Consider the following 25066-nt stretch of genomic DNA (forward strand, 5'->3'; position numbering starts at 1 on the left):
TTCACTGTGGGTTTTTCTATCAGGTATGTTTTTACTGCATTAACAGTCTGTTTGGAATCATCATCATGACGAACAATGAAGATGTTGCCAATCAGATGGTTTCCAGATGGTATTACATAGTGGATCAAAATCTGATGGCACCTTTCTGTGTTCATAATCGTGTGTTGAGTGGCTTGAAAATGGTCAGGAACAAGAACTGGACTGAAGGCGAGTAAAGAAGCAGTGAAGAGCTTCAGAAGGGCTGGAGAACTATAGTTTAAGACAACTCAACATGTACTCAGACACAGATATACAGTCCCGTGTTTTGTTTTTCATAATGTAAGGTGTGAAGATTCATGTGGTTCATTGTGCTGAGTGGGTTTTTTTTCCTGTTCTCAAACTGCTCTCCCATTAGGAGCTCAGTGTGGGTGGAGTTCTTTTTTTCCCTCCTCTTCCCTCATATATTGTGTATTTCATTGTTTTTCTTACCATCCTTCCTCACTCTGACCTGTCTTACCAACGTCATGTTTGTGCAATGTAAGTACGGTCGAAAGGGGTCCTATTTTACTGCATGTATGTGTAACATTGATAGTGGCGATTAAAGGGCTTAATCAGTCAATTTACATTTACAATTCCAGTTTATTTGAAACAAAACAAAACAATGAACAGGCAGAGTGCATTACTAAAACATAAAAAACAGCAATTTTGAAGTAAATGTTTGTGTTCGAGCAGTTCAGTCAGAAATCAGCACTGAGTTTAATGCAGCGGGCCTGCGAGCACAGTAAAAAGCTTCAGATGGACTGACAGTGCCGTGTGAGAAGGAATAGACGTCTTTTAATGAAGCAGATGTGCTGTATGCTTTTATCTTTTATATTTCTTTTTATGTGCTAATTTGGCAAAGATAGTCTTTTTCAAATCGGTTTGCAGTAAACTGACAGGAAAACTAACTCTGCATGTACAACTTGATAGTGAATAGGAAGACTTTCTCTCATGCCATTTAACATGAACAAAAGAAGCATCACTGGAGGTGACTTAGAGTGCCCTATGATGCATTGGACTTGACCTCTAACACAGACCAATCAGCATCCAGGGTGTGGCTAAAACACAGCATCATGCTTCAAATAAAAAATAGCCAAACATTGCAGATCGATTCTTCTCATCGTTGTTATAAAGATAGATTGTGTGTCGATAAGGAAAATAATGTTTACAGTTTATTGAAAAATGTGCAAAAAGAAGTCCACATCTCACCGTGTAGCAGTTTAAATGATCCAGTTCTCTGTATTTTACCCCATTGTTTCCATATTGTGATTGAAGCTGCATTATGTAGTCTGATTAATATGTTTCCAGAATTGGTGCCTCCTAGCAGCCCAGCTGGCAGGGACTTTCTCCGATGGCATATGAGGCGGGGTTAACAGGCACTGCATTCTGCAGAAAGTTGGCTTTTAATGAGGAGAGATAAAAGGCTAAAATAACCTGTTTGAGAATAAAATTGAGCTGATGTGGGACAATGTGTCCCTGCAAGATACATAAGGATTCTTCTGAACTGTGAATCATGTGAAGCTCAGTGACAGAAAGACTAATTGTTGAATCACCGAGTTGAAGGATTAATCCTTCGCAGCGTACCCAAACACTCCAGCTCCCTCGTGTTTGTATAAAGAGAAGGATCCGGCAAATAAATCCACGTTACAAGCGCTGATGTGATGCTGCAGAAATCATTTGTGAAAGGTCACCCAGCATAAAATGTACAGCAGAGATGTTGATAGATGAAGGAGCCGAGTCAAAGCAGCAGTCAAGGGGAAGCTTCATCAATGCCAAGCAAAAAGCAGCAGCAGCGCCGCGAATATGCAGCAGTGTAGAGTCTGAATCGGTCAGGAGCTGCTGTGGCACACATCTGGGCATGTGTCCTGCCTGTGTCTCTGTTTTACATCCCCAAGGCTCATTAGTTCACTTCTGTTTTGTTTTTTTTGAGCTGATCTTTTGAGTTCTGAAAAGATGAGCTTGTCCTCTCCTCACTGAGTCTTCACTTTCTTGGTGTGAGGGACGGGCTCTCGTTTTCTGGGTTTGGAGGCGAAACGGCTGGTGCAGACATGAGTGAGACAAAAGCAAGAGAGTACTGCTGTTATGTTGGAAATACAAATTGATTATTGAGTATGGATTTACACAAACAGAAAAGAAGAAAGGCTCAAGAGTGTCTAAAATGTCACAATATGGCTTGTACTTGAAAATAATACAACTTAAAGTCACTGGGATTATCTTGAATATGAGTATGCATATTGTTGTAGTATTTGAATGTCGTGTTGATTATCTGTATTTGTGACATACAATCAGCAAAGCAGCTGTACTGGAGTACCTACAATATACTCAATATATATATACTGGGTTGTGGTGGAATGGGAGATTCACATCAAGGATGTGCAGCCGACATATCTGCAGCAAATCTGTGGTGCCATCATATCAATATTGACTGAAATATCACATTAATGTTCCCAGCACTTAATGAATTTGTGCCATAAAGAATTTAGACAGTTCTGAAGGAAAAACAGGGTAAAACAACTTAATAGCAAAGCGTAACTAATAAAGAGGCCAGTGAGTGTTTTTGCTCCATGTGTGTTTGGGACTGTGGTATTATTTTTGGGTCATCGTACCTTCGCTGGTAGAGGTAGAGAAAGAAGAGAAGCTCATCTCTGAAGCAGGAAAGTTGATGCGAGGAAGAGAAGGATCCAGAGGAGGAAAAGAAGGAGGCACAGGAGCACAGATCTGAAATCAGCGTGTTGACTCCCTGTTGGAGACGAGAGAGGATAGCCGACCGAACTCAATCGCTTTAACACCAAACGCAGCACAAAGGAAACCTGCTGATGCTGCTTGTGAATGAGCTCAAGAAATACTCACCCTGTACATCAACACTGTCCCCTGCAGGTGACTCACAGACTTCAGCTGCCCCACAGTAGAAAGTGAACAAACAAGGGAAGGGGAGGAGGTTTGGTTTGTTTTAATTTTTAACGTACAAATTTTAGCCAAAGAAAATATTTCTGAAGTGTTGCTGTTTAGCTTCCACACAAACCTTGTGGTTAATGTAGAGCTGAGGGGCCATAGACAGGAAGCCAAAGGCGTACACTCCTGAGGCGAGGAGGCAGGTATTATAAATCCAAAAGTAAATAATAGTAAAACTCAAAGTCAAATGTATCTATATAGAACATTTAAAACACCAACTCTTGACCAAGGTTCTGTAAATGTAAGATAAACAAAAGAGATAAAAACATAGGAAGAGATGATAAAATTTAAGAAGCGGAGAATAAAATGAGGAGATATGAGACAAATAAAAGTGGTGCAAACTCCGCTGATTTAAAGCCAAGGAATAAAAGTGGGTTTTCAGATGGGTTTTGAAAGTGTCTAATGTTGGAGAGGTCCTGATGTGAAGCGGCAGTTTGTTCCGCACTATAGGAGCAGTCACAGCGAAGACCCGGTCTCCTCTGTGCTTTAATCAGGACCTCGGGACAGCTAGGATCATTTGATCAGCAGACCTCAGTGATCTTGCAAGAGTGTAAATATAAATTCAATAAAATAAATTCAAAAACTAACTGGCAGCCAGTGTAAGGATGCTAGTATGAGAGATATGTAGTCCTGCAACTGCAGGTCTTAATGCTGATAATTGGCGTCTGTCTTGTGTTGGTGACGTAAAAGACGGATTTAATGCGACATGACCGTTCAAACAGCAGTCGGTTTCTAAAACATCGGATATGTATCGGATTCAGTACCACATACGAAAGTGACCCAGGTCCGATTTGAAAATATCGGATTTGTGCCGTTCACACTGTCATAGCATGATCGGATATGGGTCGCATAGGGTCAAAAAAGTCGGATTTGATGCACTTTCGCCTGCAGTGTGAACGTAGCCTTAGTGACTGTGCTGCAGTGATTTGGACCAGCTGCAGTCGGTTAACTGATGACAGACTGACACCTGAATAAAGACATGGATAGCTCTCTCAAAGTCTCTAAAACAGAGGAGTGGCTTCACTTTTCCAAGTAGCCAGAGAGGAAAGAAACTGGTCCTGATTACAGCATTGATCTGTTTACCAAACGTTAGATTGCGTTCCTCGCAAAGGTTTTTTTTTTTAATAAACTTCTAAAGGGCCCAAGTCGTAGTGGTCACAGGGACCAAACACAATGACTTCTGTTTTCTGTTCACTTAAGTTAAGAAAGTTTAAAACCACCCATGCCTTAACATCCTCCAAACAATCTAGTAAACCCTTCAGAGGACTCACAGATTTACTTTTCAGTGGTAGGCAAATCTGTGAGTCGTCAGCATAACAATGAAATAAGATGCCTTGTTTGTTTGTTTTTTTGTTTTTTTTTTAAATGAGCCCATAGGGAGTAGTAAGGTTAGTTTTAAAGAAAGATTATTAAGAATTAAGTACTGTACTTATTATAGATAATCTTTGGGAATGGATGCAAGAAAACTCACCAGTCACCAGAGTGCTGATCAGCCAGGAATAGTAACTGTCAATGAAATAATCAGAGGCTTTTCAGGGTATACATAATAACCAATCCATACCAACTTTATTCATTAAGCTCTTTTTAAAAAAGCTACATCAGACACAAAGTCCTATACACAAAAATAGATAAATACACTCTAAACTATGAAAGGTAAAAACAGCTATAACACAATAAAAATGAACAAGATCAATGTCTAATGTTGGGTCAAAGGCCAAAGAGAAAGAATGCGTTTTAAGATGAGTTTTAAAAATAGACAACGTAGATGTCAGGCAGCTATGGATAAGACTAAAATGTAAGAAACATTCAGATCCGACGAGAATCTTTAAAAGGTGACTTTTTAAAGGAGGTTGGCACAAATGTGAAGTCTGGCACCGCTTTAATAATGACAAATTAAGTAGCGACGAGATGAATTTGATGATTGGCTCACCTCTTTTGGCGTAAGTAGGCCAGAGAGAAAACAGCTCCACTGATGCACAGGGGATACACCAAGTAGGACAAGTATCTGGACGCCTCGAGGGAAAAGACAAAGATGAAAATGTAAAAATGAAAGAAAGCCCGAGGGAGAATATTAAAGGAGCCATAAAACAAACAGACTGATACCTGTGTGTCGTACTCCACTGTCTTTCTCTCCTCTTCATCCAGTTTATTAACCTATAGAGTAAGGCGGATCACTTAGAGATCACAACTTGTATGATGCATTCTTCCACACTGCTGTGAACACAGATGTGCAAGTGCTCCATACTCACATGAAGCTTGTTGCCTTTACACTGTATCTGGATCTTAAATACTGTAAACACCTTCCACACCTGGAGGGATAAGCGATTACTGGTTTATAACTCTCTGTTTTGATCTTTATTTGACTCTAATTTGTCTGAGCAACACCAGATATACTAATAACTACCTCCACACACGCTCCCAGGCCGACAGGAAGGAGCACCAGCAGGCTGGTCTCCTCCAGAAGATAGAGGAAAATCAGCAAAGCACCGAGACTACGCCACAGAACTGAAAACGAAAAAAGGAATTTAACATTTTCTGAGCTGATCGATGCCACACATAATATTTTTTTTCCAAACATGATTATGGTCACCTGTCTTCCTCGATATCCCCGCCATGCTCTTCTTTTTCCTCCATGAGCTGATGTCATTTTTAAGAGCCAGAAACTCACAGATCAGCTGTTGAAAAAAAGGAAATAAAGCATTTAGAAAAGAAATTACATTTCCTTCCACAAAGTCCGTGTTAATATGCTCTCTTACTTGCAAAGCTGTGATGAAAGCAGTCAGCACTAACAGGTAAAGGTTGGATCCCACCAGAGCTTCTTTAATTTCATCGATGTTTTCGTCTGTGAAGCCTGGAGACACAAAGAAGCAACGGATGAGCTCATTTTGATGAGCTGAGGTATTATTTGGGTTGTATTTGAGTACAAATAAAAGCTACCACATATAATTAATATGATATAATTAAGATTAATGAATCATTATAATGCCTTAAATCATATGTCTGTTATATAAATAGTTCACCGAATTGCTGCAGGGAATAAACCATGTCCTGTAGGTGGACCCAAAACCTGAATCCTCTCAGAGAGATTCCCTCATAGGACACAGTGAGAGGGAGCTGAACGGTGCCGCTGCTGATCTCCTGTCGGTGAATGGATAAACGGATATGTGCTCATTTTAAATCAGCCAAAAAAAAAATAGTAATAATCAAAATAAGCAAGTGTCTGTTAAAGTTTACTAGAAAAAGCTTCCTATACCATGAGGTCTCTGACTCTGAAGTTGAGCTCATTAACCATCAGCAGAGGGAGGTACATCATCTGTCTGCCTTCCTGAGAGCTGCAGAGAAAAGCAGGAAGGTTCTTTAATTCAAAGTGATCCTTGTTTTCACCCCGGGAAATTTGTGAACACGTTTACACATCCATACACTTAAACACCTTACCCTGAGGCACCTTAATGGTAGCAGCTGAGAGGTCTAACAGGTTTACTTTGCCTTTAAATTCCAGCCTGCTGAGAGATTACAGAGTCTACCAGTGGCTGTTTGTAACTTGTGATCCAGATCTAGAGGATCATCTTTTACAGATAAGAGAACTTTTTTCCCCATTTTCATTATTTTTCTTTAGTTAATATAAATTAATATCTACTAAAGACTAAAGAATTGTTTGGCTAGCGAGCAGTGACAAAGGGCTATTTATTTATGTACCCTTGTGATGATACTTTTACTGCACCAGACACTGTTTCTAAAGCGGACTTCCTTCTAGAAGTTTTTCAATATATATTGCGCCCTTTGAATAATAACACAGCACCTGCAACAAAACACCAGTGTGTTTGATTTTCTGTCAGAAGTATCTGTTCCTCTCAGCCTTTCGGTGCCACTGCAGCAGCAAAACAGCAGAAGTCAGCAGTACGCTGACAGCTCACCTGGCTTTGACCTCCAAAGCTTCATCTGACTTACACTCTCATGTAGCGGCGCACGTCACTGGGAAGCCCAGCCTTTGTGAAGGTGAAGTCCTCTGACATGACAGTGAGTGACAGGTGGGGTCTCCAGTGGGAGACAGGGTTCTCAGATCTCGGCTTCTGGGTGGAACCAAAAAAATAAATAAATAATGCACTGTGCAAGGCAGCTGGGCCCCATAAAAAGGCCCCATTATATCAAATATATGTAAAGGCAACATGCTGGGTGAAATATGAAGCAGTCCTGAGTGATGATGTACCTTCTCCTTGTCTTTCTGGACGTCGGTGCGTGAGGGGGTGATGTAGGTGGTGAGTTGGACTGCATAGTGGACCTCTCTGCTGTCCTCCAAAGGTGAAACGCCAGCCTTGTGCACATAAACAACTGCAAAGAGGGTGCCATTAGCCCGAGTCTCTCCTGGCAGAGAGACATGCACCTTTCTGTGGAGAGAGAGATAGGCATAAAAAATAGAAACTGCGTGTTTTAGGCCTTCATAAACAATCAAATATGCTAATCATTACTGAGTACTTGCAGCATACTGTGACTGTCACTGTGATCAGTGGTCGGTAAAGTCTTTTGATGACTATATATTTATATGACTAAAGATTTATGTTGCAATAACTGCGATGCTGCTACCATTATGTTAAAAAATAAACAAATAATTTTTCAGATTGTTGGTCTGCTCCTGTGCAGCTATCAACATGTCAAACCCACCTCTCAAATCTCGAGTGAGGGTCGAACGGGTCTATTTTTACAGCGAGCTCGAGGGGGCTGTTGTCTGGCACGAGACAGGTAAAAACACTCATCTGAATGAAGGAGAAGACGAGATGTTAAAACAAGGTTTCCATCTTAGTTTGAGATTCCTTTCAAAATGAAAGCGATGAGATAATCCTGACTGTGCTTCAAATGTGTGTCTGTTTTACAGATTTCACAAAGTAAACACCTGCAAACAAAACGATCTATCAATATTTTCATGAAGAGAATGCATGAAAATGCCATAGTTTTAAAGTAGATGTGCACAAAAACGACACAAACCTAAATGCCAAATGACAATTTATCATATTTTTCTCTAACTACCATGTAGACAGTACACTTTAGCAATAAGGGCTTCTTGCTGAGCAGCACATGGACAGATTTTTTTTCAAACCTATGGATCTGGATCTCAGAGATTTGCCATCAGGAATAAGACAAGCTCTAACCTGTAGTCTGGGTCTGGCTGCCAGATAGGAGGTGATGCAGTGCTCTCCTCTGCCTCCATCGCAGGATTTGGTGTTTAGGAAACCGTACAACAGCCAGGCTGTGTGGAGCATGTAAACCACAAACACCCCGAGCAGCAGCTTAGCGATGGAGCTCCTCTTACTGCCGCTGTCCGCAGGTTTGGAGTAACAAGACGGGAACATGGCAGCCAAGCGACTCAGAGTTTCACCCGCAAAATACTGAACATTTAAAGAAATTATTTTTTAAAAAATGGACGCGGTCTGATTCGGGATTGTAACTGTAACAATACAATCCCCACGCTTCCTCTCTGATTCACCATCTTCCGGTTATCCGCATCCAGCAGAAGATGCTGATGCTGACAAAAACCTCCGCGGCTGCGCCCACACCGCTTTTACCACTGAGCCCACAAGGAGAAAAATAATTAATTAAAACATTATTATAGACATGCACGAAAAGCAGAATCACTGCAGAGCGAGAAAATGTGTTTTCTTCTGCTTTTACAGTCAGAGTTTTATTCACTGCGTTAGAGGACCGAAGCGCCATTTATGCCGGGAGATTACATGGAAACAATTTCTCCAAAGGAAACAGAAATAATAATATTAGGGTGGAAATACGAAAGCTCATTTTCACCTAGCTAATTAACATGTTAGTGGTACACTTTAAATGAAAACAGAGAAGTCCACAGTTAGGAAACAATTAAATGTATAGCTAAGTTCATGAAATCCTTTGTTACAGCTGGCAATACATGAAACAGAAGTATTAATGTGATACTTCAAATAAGACAACGGTCAAATAAAAAAAAAACAACAAATAAACTTTAAATCGTTTTGTGGCGGCCTTTGACTAGTTTATTATAATTAGAATTTATTAAATTTAATCATTTATTAAAAATACAATATATTAGTATTTAACTAATTTCAGCATTTTGACGTACCATAGTTTGTTTCGCAAAACAAACTTACAGAGTAAGTCGACCTGTTATTTTATGTATTTTATTGAATTCTTCTCCAGAAACAAGCTTCCATACATTTAGTTCCTTTATTTACTTCCCATACTTGTCTCTCCCTGGCGGATACTGGCTTTTATATGTAATGCAAAAGGATCGCTCATGGCCTCAGTATTTATTAATCCTCTTTGTGTGTTTTAGTGACCTTTTTCTACAGCCACGGGTGTGTTTGATGGAAAGGTTCTCAGTCGGAGTGATCACCTCAATCATGGACGATCTTCGGCGCTCTGCGCTGCCGCCGCGGTGCATTATGGTCCAGAGAGCCCGTGCTCTTCTGTCCTCCTGTCATCACGTTAAGCCGGGGAGCTGTGTTTTCAGGTTGAAACACAGCCGCACATGTAGACTCGGGACACTTTACAGGCATCGGCAGGTGACCTGTCTGTGATACTCGTGTCTGCGTTTACTGTCACGTTAAAACTTGTCGGCTGTTGTGAGTGAAGCATGTTTGTTATACTGCAGCAGCTAAGATAGTTAGCATAACAAACAGCCGCGAGACAAAGTTGAAGAAAGTTATAAAAGCAGGTGAAAGCGAGGCAATGTGCGCGTGAGAGATACTTATGTGTACTGTGAAGTTACTGTAACGTATGTAACGGGAGTTTTCACTCTTGTTGTACCTGTGGGTCAGGACTGTCTCGTCTAACACATAGCTTGGCAAACATCTGGAGGGCACCGAGGGACCACTAATGAGAGGATTGTAAACACTTGGTGCTTGCAGCTTTCTTTGCTTATGGAAGTTAAAGCATGTCTTAATATCCTCCACCTCCCTTCCCTGCTGCTGTGCCTGGTATAATCCCTTACCTGTGGTGAACATCAGCTCTCCAGCGCCAGTATGGCGGTCTGCGTAAAGGCTTTGTGTTGCGTTGGTGTGGAGATCAAAATGCACAAGTTGCTGCTGGCCGGCTGTGCGAACTTTCATCCAAAGTGGTTTTTAAACTCTCTTGGTCCTTTTTCCTCACGACTTGGTGGGACAAGAACCCTCAGCTATTATAGCAGAGCTGCAGAGTTCTGTCCAACGGGACACTCTGTGCCACAGGGAAATGTAAGACTGGGATCATTCAGCAGGAACTACAGTGATGTCTGCTTGAATTCACTGGTCAGTCAAGCACTGCCTTTATCCACATGTCAGACCAGAAGACCTCAGTGTGCTGCAGTGAGAACTGGGAGAAACCTGCTGCAGAGAGGAGCAGTGTGGCCTGGTAAGATGATGTAGTTAATTTGGCTCATACTGACCACAGTATACAAGTATTCCACGTGACCTATAGTTGTCTTTACAGTCATGGTAAAAATAGTCTCTTTCAGTTCTAAGGTTTTATGTATCACAACATGTAAAAAAGAAAGACTAATTACACCTTTACTGCTTTCATATGAGTTAGGAGGGTAATGAGCAGCCAGCTGCTGCTAATCAAATGTATTTGATTAGCTAATCATCAGCAAGCGTGAGCATCCCTATAAAAGCAGACGTTTTGGTAGTTTGCTGGTTTGGAGCATTTAGATGCATATTAACACGGTGCCAAGAAGAAAACACATTAGCACTGATCTTAGAGAAGCAACTGTTGCTGCCCATCATGGGATGTAGTGAGTTTTTCACAGGAATACATAGTGTCCCTTTAAAATTTTCTTTTCCACTTGACTGCATTTTAAGTTAGAATAATGAAGAATTGTGTGCCAAGGTTTGTAATTCTAAACTTTATTATCCCGACCCAAAGCTCTGTACATACAGGTGAGAACCAAGCTATTGTCTTTCTGCTGTAGTCATGCTATATCCAAGGTACTGCTCAACGTTACATGTCAAATACTTTCCTGCACACATGGTTTAACTTGGTCTTTTCTTTGAACAGTGTCCTTTATCTGCAGAAGAGTCTCAGACGCCCCTCCTTCCACTGTAGCTCCGGCATTTGTAGTGGTAAGAGAGAAATTAATTTAAGCAGTCATTAATTAATAGTTGCTAATACTACTTGAAAGGTTTTGGGATGTGGTTTGTCACTTTGTCTTGCTGCAATAAACAATATCTTATTATTTTGTTTACTAAACCTGTAGATTTCATTCACACATTTATAATTTAACATACATCCTCCCCATCTTTACCTTAGCAAAGATGGGGAGGAGGTTACTGACCTGTCATCAGCTTACACCATTATTTATTTATTTGTTTATTATTTTGGTGCTGGCATCAAAAATAAGGTTTTGTTACAAAAAACAAAAAAACCCAACAGTAACAAACAAACTTGTCATTTGATCAGCCGTGTGTGTGGAGATGGATAGATATTTAAAAAAACAAATAAGCATAGCATTTGGAATGCTCAAGTAATTTATTGTTATTATTTACATTTCACACAATTGTGTTTCAACGCTGTGCAAAAATGCAGTGAAGATGTGGTTGCTTGATGTAACCAATCAGCTTCATGTTTTCTTTCTTTGACAGATGAAGTTTGACCAAGAGGGAAATGTGACGTCATTTGGTAAGTGTGAGGAAATTTAACCTCATTAATGTTTACATGTTGTTGCGGTCGTTGGCACTGAGACTGATGATTGTCTCTTATCTCTGGCATTGTGACAGAGCATAGGGATCTTTTCTTCTTTCTTTTTTTTTTAACATGTCCCTGAAGTACTCTTCCGTATCCTTTTTATTATGTGTAGAACTGGACATGCACCACATTTTTGTCCATCACTGCTGTGTTTCTGTGTTACTTCCCCTGTGCAGCAGCCACTAATGGGTTGTGTTACCACCAGTGACTCACTTCTGTTATCCATGAGTAAAAATCAGTTGTATTTCAACCCCTACTTCATGTGTAGAGATTGGCCCAACTATATGTACATGTGTGCCTCTGCTCCTCCTTATTTGTTTTTCTCTTCAAGAAAAAAAGAAGACGGAGCTTTGCCAGGAGTTAAGTCTTCAAGCCAGAGACCTACGCTTCCAACACACTACCAGCCTCACTGCTAGAAATAACTGCATTATTTTACGAATGGCGGTATGTTTTATTTCTTTTTCCTTTGTCTGCCACGCTCCACTTACACCACAGGAGGCGTAGCATGAGCCGCACCTGAGCCGAAAAACTGGAGTTTAATTTTTCAGATGTTGCTTTCAATCAAAATAAGATGATCTTTATCATGTTTTTGAAAAGTAAAAATCTTGTTATCATATATATGTTAGTCCGACCTACAATCTATCATCCTCTGGAACCATCATGGTTCATCATTTTACAGAATGAATGAATTCTGTTCTCTCAGCACATCGTATTTTATCTCCACCGTTGTCACGATGAGGTAGCCACACTTTCTGTCACACCTGATGACGAATGAGAAGGCACAGTCAGTTCAAGAACTATACTCAGAGGAGATGCACACTCTGCTCATTCATCATAACCAGCAGTGATACAGAAAGTCTATCAAACAGTTTTAACTAAAGTTAAAGTTTCACAATGTTGGCTTTGTGAAGAGTTTGTGGAAGACAAATAGAGGATACGGTGTTAAAGCAGTCTTGCTTCTCTTGTCTATAAAGTGTTCAGATGATGGTGTGTTTCTATATCTTCATTTTCTTGTAGTAATGATAGTGTCTGCAAAACATCGTACGGTATAAGAAGTAAATAAATATCCAGTCTCACGTGTTCATCTTTGCTCCCATCTCTAATGTGCTACACAAACAGGGCAGTCCTCACAGGTCGGCCCTTGGTACTGTGGCAAACACTGGCACTTTCCACAGATGCAGTTCCCCCTACCGTTGCACAGCTGCTGGTTTTTTGCCACACAGGAAGCAGTTTCCGTGCTGCAGCTGCACTCACTACCTGTCCAGTTCGCATAACAGCGGCACATTCCACACTCGCATATCCCATTGCCTCCGCATATTCTGTCAGATTAAAAATGTAGTATTTTAACTGTGAAGCTGTGTGATAACTTTATATCGATATATTTTATATACAAACTCGTGGCAACTTTTTGTTTTTACCTGTTCTCGTGGTATGGACAGTCAAAGTTTGTGCACTCACAGAATTGTCCGCGTATCTTTTCTGGATTTTCCCGCTGGTTGCAGTGACACATGCCCGACACACACACACCCCGGCCGCTGCACACCGGGGCGCCAGGGCGTAAGCGACAGGAGTCTTCATTTTCTGACTCAAAGGAAGTTATGTCAATCTGACAAAGGTTTCCAACATAAGGCTGATAGCACACACAACGCCCACACACGAGCGCCCCGTGGCTGCTGCAGGTGGGACTGTTTTCCTCTCTGTTTTCAGTGCAACTACACTGACCTGGTGAAGCAAATAGATTTTTTTTAGATTATCACACTGAAGAAAAATGAGCTGAATTATTGAACTCTCAATTTTCTAACAGTCTCATGAAGACTTGCTTTAGGTTTTCAGACTCAAATGTTTCTCGTAGCAAGTTGCTGCAGACTTACACTGCAAAGTTACCTCCAACGTCACACTCTTTGCAAAGCCTCTGGGTGTGATCTGGACAGACCAGGGTCCAGTGCTGTTCTGGTTTGAGATGTCACTCTCACTGGGACATTGTGCAGCTTCCACAGTTACCTGCAGTGCCAGAGGAACTGTTGTTCAAATAATTTGATTTTGGGGGACAAACAAGAAGGAACACTTTCTTTCTGCAAGAGATTGTGTTGGACAGTATTTCTTTTTCTGACCTGCACGAGTAAGGGGTTTCCTGTAGTTATGCTACTGAATGTGATGTTGAGACCAGCTGGCACGTTGCTGGTGTCTAGAGTCAGGTCTGTGGTAGGATGATCATTTGGCATAGAGATTGACAGAGGAAAGGACTGGCTCACACCTGGCCTCAAATGGATGGCGAGGTCCTGGGGCTGCAGGAAGATGGTTTTGGCATCTGCTATGTCTGTTCTGCAGAAGTTCAGAAGTCACAAGAAATAACATTGTAAGATTTTTTTTTTTTTTTAACATCATAACAAAGGCCCTTTTCTGTTCCAAAATATATTTGAATCCAATCTGAAGCTTTCATATTTAAAAAAAAAACAAAACAAAACTTTGGAAGGTTAATTTCTTTTTACTTTTTTTTTGTATGGAACACTGAAAAATTGTCACGTGTCCTTTAATGACTAAAGAGGTATTTAAAACAGCATACCTGCTGTCATTCCTGATGACCTGCACACTGCTTTGAGGTTTATATATATGACCTTTATGACAGCCAGCTCTCTGCAGCCCCTTCACAGTATGACAGTGAATGTTAGAGTTGGGGGCAGTGCACCAAGCGCACTCAGGGCCAGATTGGATGCACTGATTGCAGCTGGAGTCAGATGTGGAGCATTTATGTCCACTGGTCAAGCTGAGACTCGGCATAACCAGCAGCAAGAAGAGATGGGACAGCTTCACAGCCATCGTTAGTCCTGACTGCACAAGGGTAGAAACCACAGAAAATATGTTTCAGTCTAAAATTAGAGGAAATAAAGTGTAAAGCAAACATAAGCAAGGACTGTGATCAGCAAGTGACTGAGACTGCAGTTACTGCAATGCAAGCTTGTAGTTATGTGCTACATAAACAAATGTACACACACAGAATGCTTCATTACCTGAAGAACTAAAAGTTTTCAGCTCTGTTATGTCGTCGTGAGGTCTCTGCAGGCTGTGACACGCTGACCATTCACAGTTGTATGTTGGCGGTATCTAAGTGGGACTCAGGACCAGGGAGGCACAACTAGATCCTGATTGGTGCTCAAGTTTCAAATCTCTAACCACAAATATTTACAGTTCAGAGTCAAACCGAGCACTGACATGTTAACAGTAAAACGTTAACCGGGCGACATGTCATGTCTCCAAAGCCTTTAGAGGAAATTCAGTCATGGAGTCTTTAACAAAAAAGCATCTTTTAAACATTCACTCTTTGGATCAGAGTATGTGGATGAGGACAGACTTTTTTTGCCCCCCTGTGGAAATTTTATTATTATTTTTCAGCATTTCCCAAGGGCTGTTAAACAAAGCAAGGAAATTGCAACACAGCACATGGGAAACGTCCTAGTTTCATTTTGGTTGCTTACATTATTTTAATTTGCACAAAGAAATAAAACTATTGACATAAACCAGGATTCAAATTACTAGTCTCACTGATGCTAATAGTCAGTTGTGTCCTGTGTGTAAGTCTCACAGCCCATTTTTTTTCCTTAGAGAATCTCTTAAGCTCCTGCAGATTTAATGATCTTCTGCTATGGACCCTTGTCTTCAGTTCACCCCACAGATTTTCGTTAGCGTTCAAGTCCGAGCTTTTTACAAGCCAGTCAGTAACGTTCACTTTAGTCTTCTGGAGGTTGTTCTTCACCAGGAGAACATATGTTTTACTGGAAGACCCAGGTTTACTGGTGACTGCTTGAGGTTTTCTGTTTTTGCTTATTCATAATTCCTTCCACCTTGACAAAATTCCCAGTTCCACACACACTCTGAAGCATCCTCTGTGTGTAATACTAATAATATTAATAATATCGCTGTCTTTTCAGGCCTTGAAAGCCATCTTGACCCCAGAGTCTCTTATGGTCTTGGATTTTCGTGGTCTTGGACTGGAGCGCTGGTTAGTTCTAGAGCTCGCCCCCCAGCTAGCGTCACAGACACACACTCTGCCCTTCGAGTTCAGAGCACTGGAAGCCATCCTGCAGCACAAGGTGAAACCGATCAGACCAGACAGAGTGCTTGTGTAATTAAGCGTGGTCTAACCTAGATAAAGCCTGAATGAAAGTCAAGGACACACACCTGAAGCTTTGTATTATCTGTGTCAACAGGTAAACACGCTGCAAGCCCGGTTGAATGAAGTTGAACCAGTCATATTGGATGCGCTGGAATCCCTCGTAGACCCTAAAATCCTTTCTGCTGATAGAAGTAAACTACATGTACTTCTGCAAAATAGCAAGAGGTAATGAATCACTCAAGACATGTAATTGTATTTGAATAAGTCATTAATGGCATCTGGCATATATGTAAATGGAAGTTTTCAGCCTAAAGATTTACAGTCTTGTAAGTTTTCCCTTCTCTCACGCCTGTTACAGCTTATCAGAGTTGGAGACGGACATAAAAATGTTTATGGACTCCATGCTGAAGGTCTTGGATGAGGATGAGACGGTTGAAGAGTTCTGTCTCACAAAATGGACAGACCCAAGAGTTTTGTATGTCACACATGCACTCAGACATATGTATATGGGTGCTGAACACAGTATCTTAAAAATAGTTGGAAATCTCCAGTCAGTGGTGAAGCATGTTGAAAAAGAAAGACACGAATTTGTTCAGTTCCCAAGGATCAAATTCTGTTTCCAGTCTGTTTTCATTCACCTGCAGATCATATGTTACAGGTTAACCTTTTTCTGTGTATGTGGGTTTTTGTTTTGTTTTTTCAAATTAAATTAATTCTGCCCAAACCGCCAGGCCCAGCTGTACTTCTATTTTTCATCATCTATCCATTCTCTTCAACTTGTGTGCTTCTATTTTGTATATAACCTCATGTCTGTCTGCCTTTTTAGTGAAGAGAGCAGTTTGGGTATTGACCACGCTGAGGAGATGGAGCTTTTATTGGAGAATTATTATATGCAGGTAGCTGTACTTTAAATTCCCAAGTTTTAACATGATCAACAAATATTGCAATTATGCAAAAGTCTTGGTAAAGGCTGCATGCTCACACATTGAATAGGACACATTTGTCATAGATTTTCATCAAGCCACGACCACTTCGTATGTTTTTATTTTCATCTAAGCATTTATACCCATTTATGCTTCTGCTATGCTGATTACCTATTTCTTTGCCTCTATTTTAGTTTAATATCCGAAGCACTGAAACACTTTACATGTTACCTGCGGCAGTTGTGATGGGCTGTCAGTAAGGTGTAGGTTGTATGAATGTTGTCATATTGACCGTGAAATACTTCACACAGACCGAGGAACTGGGGAACAGAGCCAGAGAGCTGAAGGGTCTGATAGACGACTCTGAGAGTGTAATCTTTATCAATCTGGACAGGTACGTACAAATTGGCTATACATTATGTATACATGCACACTATAGACTGATATTTTTGAGAAGCAACAAACTCAAAACACTGATAATGAGGCTTAACAAGCCATTATTTTTGAAGATTGAATTTAATCTAATTCAGTCCCCCCCCCCCAAAAAAAATGCTTTGCCATCTGAACAAGAAAAATTACATTTACTAAAAATTGATGCATCTTTGTACTCGTGTGGAATTTTGTGAGCTAGGGGGATGTTCTAACACGTCCAGATTGCGGTTTGGTATTGTCATCCTGAAGAAGGCAAAGTCGTATTTAAAAGATTTTTATCTGAATTGCAGTAAATGTTGCTCCAAAATAAGTACAGTGATGTGAAAGGAGAGTTTTGGGCGCACGACTGGATAGTCTCCTGTCAGAATGTTCTTCTTTCACAGGACTGTAAATGTGATTCAGCAACAGTGGCGCCTTCACAAACGTGCTCGTTACTCCTGCCATGTGCAGTTACACACACACACACACCTGCTGATAATAAGCTGATGGCATCCATTATTTCAAAATAGAAGTTATTTCAGAGACACTTGCCATCTGTGGGATGCCTTTTTTTTTCTCTTTTTCTCTAATATATACCCAGTTTTGTTACTAATTAGCATTTTTTTCCCCCCCAGATGTCAGATATCGTCTAGGTTAGGAATGTGAGACTCATTTTATATCGAGGGCAACATGCAACCCACTTTTGTTCTCATAAGGAAAACCAGCAAAACTACCTTTTCTGCCACAGTACAGAAGTTTCAGTACACATTTTTACAAAATAAATAACATGAGACAAAACTGAAGTGCTATTTCAACAGTGTGTCTGAATTACAGAAATATATAACTTGGGACCCATCATCAGTGGTGGACCTTGGATTCATTGGGTGTTTCAGCCATTATCACTAGACACTCTCATCCAAGGAGGGCCTGCGAGGGTTGATCAGGAGTGTGTCAATGATTTGTTTTGTTGTTATTTCTACTTTCTTTTGTTTAGTTTTCTAAATTATTTTCTTCTATCAATTCACTGCAAAACAAAAGTAATACTTACCTCTTTAATATTTAAAGAGCCTCACTTCTTCAAAGGGATAGAAAAGGTGATAGCGAGAAGTAAGACAAAAGAGAAGAGAGCCGGAAGGGGGGCGCCTGATCTGGCATCCCACACCTCTCTGCCAGATCAGGCGTTTTCTTGTTTTGTATGATTTCCTGCAGCCACTGAGAGCACTGTGTGCTTTATTCCAGCCACCGAAACGTGATGATGCGACTGAATCTGCAGCTGACCATGGGGTCCTTCTCCCTTTCCTTATTTGGCCTAATAGGTGTGGCATTTGGAATGAATCTGACAACAGCTTTCGAAGATGTGAGACAACTTCTGATCAATACTTTTAATAGTTGTAACTAGTGCTTAGTGTTTATGAACAGATATTTATGCACTGCTCTGCCTGTGTGTCTCTCCTACAGGACCCCCGTGCTTTCTGGCTGGTAACAGGTTTCATGTTCTTGGGCAGTGGGCTGATATGGAGGCGACTTTTATCATTTTTGGGACGGCATCTAGAGACTTCAGTACCCCCACGAGTAATGCAAACACATACAGACACTGTGCCTTGTTATGTGTTCCTATAAAGTCCAGTCTGCGTAACACTATGCACACCTTTCCCTGGACTGATCCAGAGAAATGCATCCGTAAAAATAATTTCTTCTCTCTGTGATGCAGATCCCTCCAATTTGGAAGAGGAATATGAGACCGTCAGACATCAAGGCTGGGGTCAGATGAAGTTCTACCTCGCAGATGATGGTTGTCTCGCAGCGCTCTTGGTCCTCTTTAACTTGATGCAAAGACTTCTGCTAGAATTTTTATTTTTAACACACCTCATTGTTTTACTGTCCCATGGCCACAGCAGAGGTTGAGATTACGCTCACATCTCTGGAGACTATAGTGCAGTGGTTCTCAAACTGTGGGGCGGGCCCCACTGGTATGGCATGGACAACCACGTAACACATATGAAGTTATATGATGTGAATATGATTTTTATTATTATTTTAGGGAAAAAATTGTAGCGAATTTTGAGGTGTGGACGATATCCATCTTGCATGAAGATCTGCTTCTGGTTTGGGATGTCAGAAGAAACTCTGCTCCAGTGTGTGCGTGTCACTGTTTCCCTTCATTTGATGGTCATTTTTCATTTCTGCTTTTTATCTTTTTGTCTTCTTTCCTTTCAACGTCCAGTGCAGATAAAACTTTGAGTTTTCTTAGTGTTGCAGAACCAGGAACAGCAGGACAAAGCCCGTCCTGTGCTTGCTGTGGGTGCAACTGTAACATAATCAGCAGCTGCTAGTGCTCTGGTCAGGACTAGCTTCACTGCTATTAGCAGGTTTCTTTGCACTTACAGTAATGAGCACAGCGTTGTTGCCGGGTCCAGTGACGTCTTCACCTGTTTGCTCTGCTGCACTCTTTGAAGCAGGAACCGCCACCCCACACCTCGAGGAAGTGGTGGGGAAATACTTCACATCTCCATATATGTGGATTAAAAAAAATAAAAAAATTTAAAAAAAGCCAGGTCATATAATCATCTCATTGTGGAGTTGTGCTTTCTTTCATTTCACTGGTGAAGAACAAAGAAAAAAAAATGTTATATCACTGTGAAAGCAGTAAACCTGTGACTCTGTCCCTCTGTACTCTGTATGTTCTGCCTTTATTAAACCAGAGGAAGTACACTGTGCAGCTTTGTGGCATGGTGTTTGTGTCAACATGAGCGACAGGCACTTGCTCAAAAATGTCATTGTTTTTCTTATAAATGCAGAGTTTAGTGTGACTTTAAAGATGTTAGCAGCTTTTACCAAAGGGAAGCTTTATCATTTATGAACTTAATCAAGTATTATAAAAAAATTGGTTGATGAAAGGTTTGGTGTATCTGCATGATGTCAATTGAAGCCATAGATTAGGTCTTGCATTAGTGGTTCCCAGGCCAAAGGTCAGGATACCCACATAGGGTCGCCAATTAAATCAGATGAGTTTTCAGGTTATTAACGAATTGGGGAGGTTATAATGACAGCTTATGAGTTCACCCATAAGATAATGCTTTTATTTATTACATGATTTATTTCTTTTCGGTTGAGTGTGTCAGCTTGACTACTGCGTGTTTTAACTCTATTTTCTGTTCTGAAATATATTATTTTCAGGGAACATTGAATTACGTGGATCCACTTTTCTTTTGTGACATTGACCTGCAAAAATGTCTCAGTGAAACAAAAAATTCACACAAATGGATATAAATAACAAAATAGGAAACATCAGTTTCTTTAAAGCTGAGCGCATGTAATGACAGATTTTTCAGATTTCTGATGAGCAATACTCGGGAAGATGTTTTATTAATGTGGACTGTTAGGCTATAAGACTAATATCCTTGGTTTGCTGTGTCAAATTAAGAACTGTTATGGCTGGATAATGTTTTTCATTATTAATATTAATTGAGGTACCTCACATGGAGTCAAAATATCCTTCTCACTGCCTAAGTGGTTTCAAGGTTTGGAAACTACACTAGGCTTCATGTTTTGTAAATATGAGTTGGTTTGAAAGGGAGTAAAGCATTTGACAGTAACGGCCATTTAAACTGCTTGGTTGTCATTACAGCCTTTCTCCACCAGAGGGAGTCATGAACCACACAGCTAAAGCAAGCTTGCCCTTCAATAAAAATCAATGGAATCATAAAGTTTTTATTGAAATCTATGTTTTTGGAAATTATTCCGTCTGATCTATGTGCTAATTTCTCCGATGTCTCAAAGGGAAACGTATTTTTGTTGTAAAATTTATGTGTGTATATTCCAACACACAAAAGATGGTTTAGTCTCAAATCAATCCATACTGTGATGATTGCTCCTAATCTCCTGAGACCCAGAAGAATAAATGTGTCATAGTTGGTTGGTTGGTTTGTTTTTAGATAATTTAAGTATAGTAGTTGAAATAAATGTTTAGAAGGGTTTTTTTGGAAAATTATTTATTTTTTATCTTAGTATGATGAAATGATATTGTTTCCTTTTTTTTCTTTTTTTATTAAACTCCATTCTGCACTCCTAATACTCACCTAAACATGGGTTGTTGGGTCATGCTCCCCATGGCAGTAACAGTGATCATGGATGGTGTGACAGAGCGCTGGGTGTGGCAGATGGGATTTTACTCATACTGCTGTCAGGAGGTGAGGTGGAAGAGGGCCAGAGTTTAGAGCAAGAAGGTGAAAGCTTAGAGGAGTCCGAGCAGGGACAAATATAGAAATGTTGTTAAAGCTAGGGCTCTGAAGTTGTGGCATTTGGTTTCTCGGCTGCCATTTAAAACACTGGCCTGTGAGGGCAATAATCTTTTGGCAGCCCTGTTGCATTCTGTTTAACAGTGGTCTCACCTTCCAGAGAGCTTCATTCTTTCCCCTTTAACGGAGATATTAAGATAATCCGTTACTTTGATGGACTCCCTAATATCTGAAAAATGTGCCTTGACTTACTGAACTGACTGTAACAAGGAACCAGCAAGTTCAGGTCCTAGGATATCTGAGTCATGCCGTGAAACGGATGTTTTCAGATGAGCACGTCCCTCTGGTTTGTGTGCTCTGACATGTTTTTCAGAAACCTGGTTACCTATTTACACTTTGGTGTAATCATAGGGCCTGTCATGGTTGTTAGCAGCGATGTCCTGTTTTCATTTTTCATTCTAATGAGACAGGAGAGGTACAGGTTAATGCACCTTTAGCATATACATCATTAATTATATAAATCAGCAGAGAAAAGAAGGAATCAAACTTTTTTCTGTTTGTGTTTGATTTGTTTAAACATTAAGCAATACTTCTGATAACAAACCTGCTGTTATGTCCCCCTTTGAGCTTTTACCTTCCTGTCTGACCTCCCTCCACTTCATTTCATGACAGCTCTAATCAAACCACAATTTTGAGTAAAATCCTTTCGGCCTCACCCTGTCTTCTGTCTCCTGAAATAGGCTGAAAATGTGTGGCATTAAAATTTTGTTTTGGAAGGAGTAAAAGTTAAAAACCTCTTTTTTTTTTTAGCAATAGAATCATAATAGCTACAAAAAAAACAAAACAAAAGCTTATCACCATATTTTATAGCCACAAGGGAGGGGAGTCCATTTTGAAAAGAAATGTTTGCCCAGCCTCCGCAAATATGGCATCAATAGAACAGTAGGATTCATGTGAATTACATAGAGATAAATGGCCTTTGCCTCAAACTCAAGTCCTCCAAAAAAGGGCAAAATGAATTGCTGGATTTTAGAAGCGTATATCCACACTAAAAATGTAAATAAGAAAAAGCCGTTCGTTCAGCCTATTATTAATTAACCTCGGTGTAAGGCAGTTGAGCTAATGTCGTCACCTTGTCAACGGTTCCGGCTCGCGTGTGCGTCTCCACTACCGTCGTCAAGGACCGGCGTGCTGACGTCACCGCAGAGAGCCACGCTTCACGACCAGGCTAAACAACTTTTTCAGACGAAGTCCTTCTCACAACGAGTCCGGGAGACACGGGAACTTTACTGAGATTTAACGAAGTGGCTCGACAGCGACAGCGACAGCGCTACAACAAATTATCCGTACTACTGAACACCGAAGAGCGAGTTGAACGTTTTCACTGTACCAACATATAATTTCTCGTTTTCAACTAGCGTGTTTTTTTTAAATTGTTTTGGAAGTTAAAATGGGGAATCTGTGGTGGTTGTTCCTCGTCGGGCTGGCAACTGGGTCAATCAGTGGAAAAGTAAGTGGCTTTTCTTAAATGTTTTTTAATTCAAACATGTTCCAGTTGACGTATTAGTGGAAAAATACATATTAATTATCTTTAATATGTAAAATAACCGAGAAGGCTAAAACTTTAAGATATTTTTGAAAACGACAGCCCTGGGTAACGTTGTGTTCATGTGGACTGTTTGAGTTCTACCCCATAGAGTTTACACATAAAATAAAAATATTACTCTTAATGTTATATCCTCAGTTTTTTGTCTGTGTTAATTATTATTATTATTATTATAATTATTATTATTATAATTATTATTATTATAATTATTATTAGTATTATTATTATTATGTATTTACGTTAAATGTACCTTTAAAGTGAACAGCACGAATTCGTCTTTTTAAAACATAAATATATGTTACCTCCGGATCTATAAGCTGGGTGATTTTTGACCTCAGCAGCCTTTTCAAACCGAGGCCAAGCGTCCAGTTGGTGTCAAGTTCACACAGGGCCAAAGTCTGTTCATCATTTAGCTCACAGCTTTGACATTTAAACCAGACCTGGCCCGAATTTCTCACCCACACGTTTTATAATGTTATACTTCAAATTCTAAACCAGGAAATCATTCATATTTAACCAAGGTGGTTTAAGGGGAAAAAAAGAGTATTTCAAAATCCTCCTCCTTTACCCCTTCCATTGTTTCTCTATGTGCGGCTGCTTTATAGCTGGAAAACACCTGGGGATGACAGGCTGAAGCAGAGCTTTGTTCATCGTCACAAAGTATGAAAAATATCCAGGCTGGTGATTTATTGACTGTAAGAAATCTCTAATGAGAGCCAGGGAGCCTCACCACCTCTGCAGAAATGCAGTTTGTTTAAGATTTATGGACTGTATATTGTGAAAGGAGACGGAACTGAAACACGATACTGCTTCTGGTGTATATTTGTAGCAGAGGAAAGAGACATGCAATCCCTTAGTAGGACTCAGGGAGTTGTGGATATGGTGAAAATGAATACAGCTTGGCATTCCTGTCCTGCTTTAAGGCCCCACAGGTTGTAATCTCTGAATATAATAGCTTGTAAACAGGTGTGGCCACTCAAAAAACAAACAAACCTTTTTCCTGCTTAACTTTAATTTGTGTCATCTCATACTTTGATCCGCAGATGCTTTGATTCGTCTTCATGTCATACCACTAATACACAGACTCCAGTCTTAAATTGCTGGGTGTGATGGGCTACATCTTACATCCAAACTATCTGTGTCCCCAAGTGTGGCTGTAGAATTACTGGTTAGTCAGTCAGTGATGTTGCTCCAATCCAAAGGATGAATGTTTAAACAGGCTTTCTTCCTTTGACAGTTTGTGATCTGGTAGTTGTGTCATTTTTCTGGATGGATGAGTAACAGCGAGTTCCACTGGGCTAGTCCAGGCAAGCACGCAGCTGCGTGGGATATGAGCAGTTTTTCATCCAAATGCTAAGAGCGAGAGGAAAAGGGTAACACCTCCTCACGGTGCTATTAATGACGATTTTCATAGGGCTTCAAAAGCACTACACTGAAACGCCTACATGTGAGGAAGAAAAAAGCTGTTTAGAAACAAAAGAACATGAATATAAACTATGTAGTTTGACACTTGCTGCTGTGGAGAACTAAAAAGCCTGGTGGGGCGGAAGATATGTGTTCTCAGTTAATCAGCATTAGTCACAACATTGTTCTGTGTGTCAAAGGCAGTCTGTACACATGCGATTAGCTGCAAGAGGTTTTTCTTTTGATGAGTTGCTGTAGCAGTTTGTTTGACTTTCAGTGTTAGCATGCCCTTGGAGAGTTTTTATTGTATTTATTTATTTTTCAGTATATATTTTTTATTTTTAACCGCATATCGCTGATTATCTTGACTGTTCTTTGACCACCACACAACTAATGGTCAAAGCTATATTAGGTCTTTGCGTACATGGAGTGGACTGGGACCTGTAGTCTCTGGTCAACAGTTTCAAATTACTGTAATCTGAATTAAGGACATAACAATCACATGTAAGACAGAAGTCGATATTGTGTCACATTTTGCCTGTTGGCATCACTAAAGACTGCGTTACCAAACTCTGTCTGATCACTAAAGTTTTAAGAGGAATATTAATTTTCTCTTGGCATCTGATAATTTTGTCCTTACAGGCTACAGCTACTTAATGTCTGTGGACATTTTATTCATTTTATGCCTTAGTCAAACATACACCACCTT

The 25066-nt window shown here is 40.3% G+C and overlaps 4 protein-coding genes across 10 annotated transcripts in view; 2 read left to right on the forward strand and 2 right to left on the reverse strand.

Moving 5' to 3' along the window:
• Positions 1–651: 651 nt before the first annotated feature.
• LOC102202607 (cleft lip and palate transmembrane protein 1-like protein) lies at positions 652–10130 on the reverse strand. 3 transcript variants are annotated; one of them, XM_013913683.1, is made up of 18 exons: positions 9938–10130; positions 8115–8212; positions 7630–7721; positions 7178–7355; positions 6919–7037; positions 6224–6302; positions 5991–6108; positions 5727–5821; positions 5561–5645; positions 5375–5475; positions 5220–5279; positions 5074–5124; positions 4901–4983; positions 4442–4476; positions 3041–3096; positions 2869–2913; positions 2625–2758; positions 652–2055 (listed from the first exon to the last, which is right to left on the reverse strand). In XM_013913683.1, the coding sequence occupies exons 1-18, from the start codon at positions 10053–10055 to the stop codon at positions 1989–1991; spliced, it is 1614 nt and encodes a 537-aa protein (XP_013769137.1). In that variant the 5' UTR covers positions 10056–10130; the 3' UTR covers positions 652–1988. The 3 variants fall into 3 exon arrangements, with proteins under 3 accessions (XP_013769137.1, XP_013769136.1, XP_005744493.1); XM_013913682.1 differs by having other exon boundaries at positions 6919–7040; XM_005744436.1 differs by having other exon boundaries at positions 6919–7040; positions 8115–8351; positions 9938–10001.
• A 451-nt stretch (positions 10131–10581) lies between these two features.
• On the forward strand, positions 10582–19826 carry mrs2 (magnesium transporter MRS2). 2 transcript variants are annotated; one of them, XM_005744432.2, is made up of 13 exons: positions 10582–10714; positions 10846–10859; positions 10978–11042; positions 11562–11598; positions 11996–12108; positions 15591–15752; positions 15870–16000; positions 16134–16250; positions 16602–16671; positions 17010–17092; positions 18349–18466; positions 18568–18681; positions 18821–19826. In XM_005744432.2, the coding sequence occupies exons 1-13, from the start codon at positions 10632–10634 to the stop codon at positions 18878–18880; spliced, it is 1167 nt and encodes a 388-aa protein (XP_005744489.1). In that variant the 5' UTR covers positions 10582–10631; the 3' UTR covers positions 18881–19826. The 2 variants fall into 2 exon arrangements, with proteins under 2 accessions (XP_005744489.1, XP_005744491.1); XM_005744434.2 differs by lacking the exon at positions 10846–10859.
• LOC102201072 (integrin beta-1-like) lies at positions 12115–15583 on the reverse strand. 3 transcript variants are annotated; one of them, XM_005744429.1, is made up of 6 exons: positions 14673–15583; positions 14228–14493; positions 13776–13986; positions 13536–13665; positions 13083–13386; positions 12115–12983 (listed from the first exon to the last, which is right to left on the reverse strand). In XM_005744429.1, exons 2-6 carry the CDS (start codon positions 14479–14481, stop codon positions 12764–12766), a joined length of 1119 nt encoding a protein of 372 aa, XP_005744486.1. In that variant the 5' UTR covers positions 14482–14493; positions 14673–15583; the 3' UTR covers positions 12115–12763. The 3 variants fall into 3 exon arrangements, with proteins under 3 accessions (XP_005744486.1, XP_005744487.1, XP_005744485.1); XM_005744430.1 differs by having other exon boundaries at positions 12115–12425; positions 12742–12983; positions 14228–15583; XM_005744428.1 differs by having other exon boundaries at positions 14228–15583.
• A 2670-nt stretch (positions 19827–22496) lies between the features above and the next one.
• LOC102203097 (syndecan-2-like) overlaps positions 22497–25066 on the forward strand; it is an 8615-nt gene continuing 6045 nt past the window's right edge. For both annotated transcript variants that reach the window (XM_005744437.2, XM_005744438.2), the window contains exon 1: positions 22497–22857. In XM_005744437.2, the coding sequence (XP_005744494.1) occupies positions 22798–22857 (60 nt within the window). In that variant the 5' untranslated portion in view covers positions 22497–22797. The remainder of the gene's footprint in view (positions 22858–25066) is intronic.

This window comes from Pundamilia nyererei, unplaced genomic scaffold (genome assembly GCF_000239375.1).
Source record: "Pundamilia nyererei isolate P.nyererei 1_Seehausen unplaced genomic scaffold, PunNye1.0 scaffold00144, whole genome shotgun sequence".
Lineage (NCBI taxonomy): Eukaryota > Metazoa > Chordata > Actinopteri > Cichliformes > Cichlidae > Pundamilia > Pundamilia nyererei.

What these genes read in the sequence shown, in the direction of transcription:
- LOC102201072 (XM_005744429.1), bottom strand. Translation starts at nt 14,481, where the DNA reads ATGGCTGTGAAGCTGTCCCATCTCTTCTTGCTGCTGGTTATGCCGAGT. An exon ending in GTCATCAGGAATGACAGCAG is followed by an intron (nt 13,987 to 14,227) that starts GTATGCTGTTTT and finishes GAACTTCTGCAG; the next exon opens with AACAGACATAGCAGATGCCA. An exon ending in TGTCCATACCACGAGAACAG is followed by an intron (nt 12,984 to 13,082) that starts GTAAAAACAAAA and finishes TTAATCTGACAG; the next exon opens with AATATGCGGAGGCAATGGGA.
- mrs2 (XM_005744432.2), top strand. Translation starts at nt 10,632, where the DNA reads ATGCATATTAACACGGTGCCAAGAAGAAAACACATTAGCACTGATCTT. An exon ending in AAGCCATCCTGCAGCACAAG is followed by an intron (nt 15,753 to 15,869) that starts GTGAAACCGATC and finishes CTGTGTCAACAG; the next exon opens with GTAAACACGCTGCAAGCCCG. An exon ending in TGGACAGACCCAAGAGTTTT is followed by an intron (nt 16,251 to 16,601) that starts GTATGTCACACA and finishes CTGCCTTTTTAG; the next exon opens with TGAAGAGAGCAGTTTGGGTA.
- LOC102202607 (XM_013913682.1), bottom strand. Translation starts at nt 10,055, where the DNA reads ATGAAAGTTCGCACAGCCGGCCAGCAGCAACTTGTGCATTTTGATCTC. An exon ending in GTGCGCCGCTACATGAGAGT is followed by an intron (nt 6,303 to 6,918) that starts GTAAGTCAGATG and finishes TTTTCTCTGCAG; the next exon opens with CTCTCAGGAAGGCAGACAGA. An exon ending in TCAGAGTCAGAGACCTCATG is followed by an intron (nt 6,109 to 6,223) that starts GTATAGGAAGCT and finishes ATTCACCGACAG; the next exon opens with GAGATCAGCAGCGGCACCGT.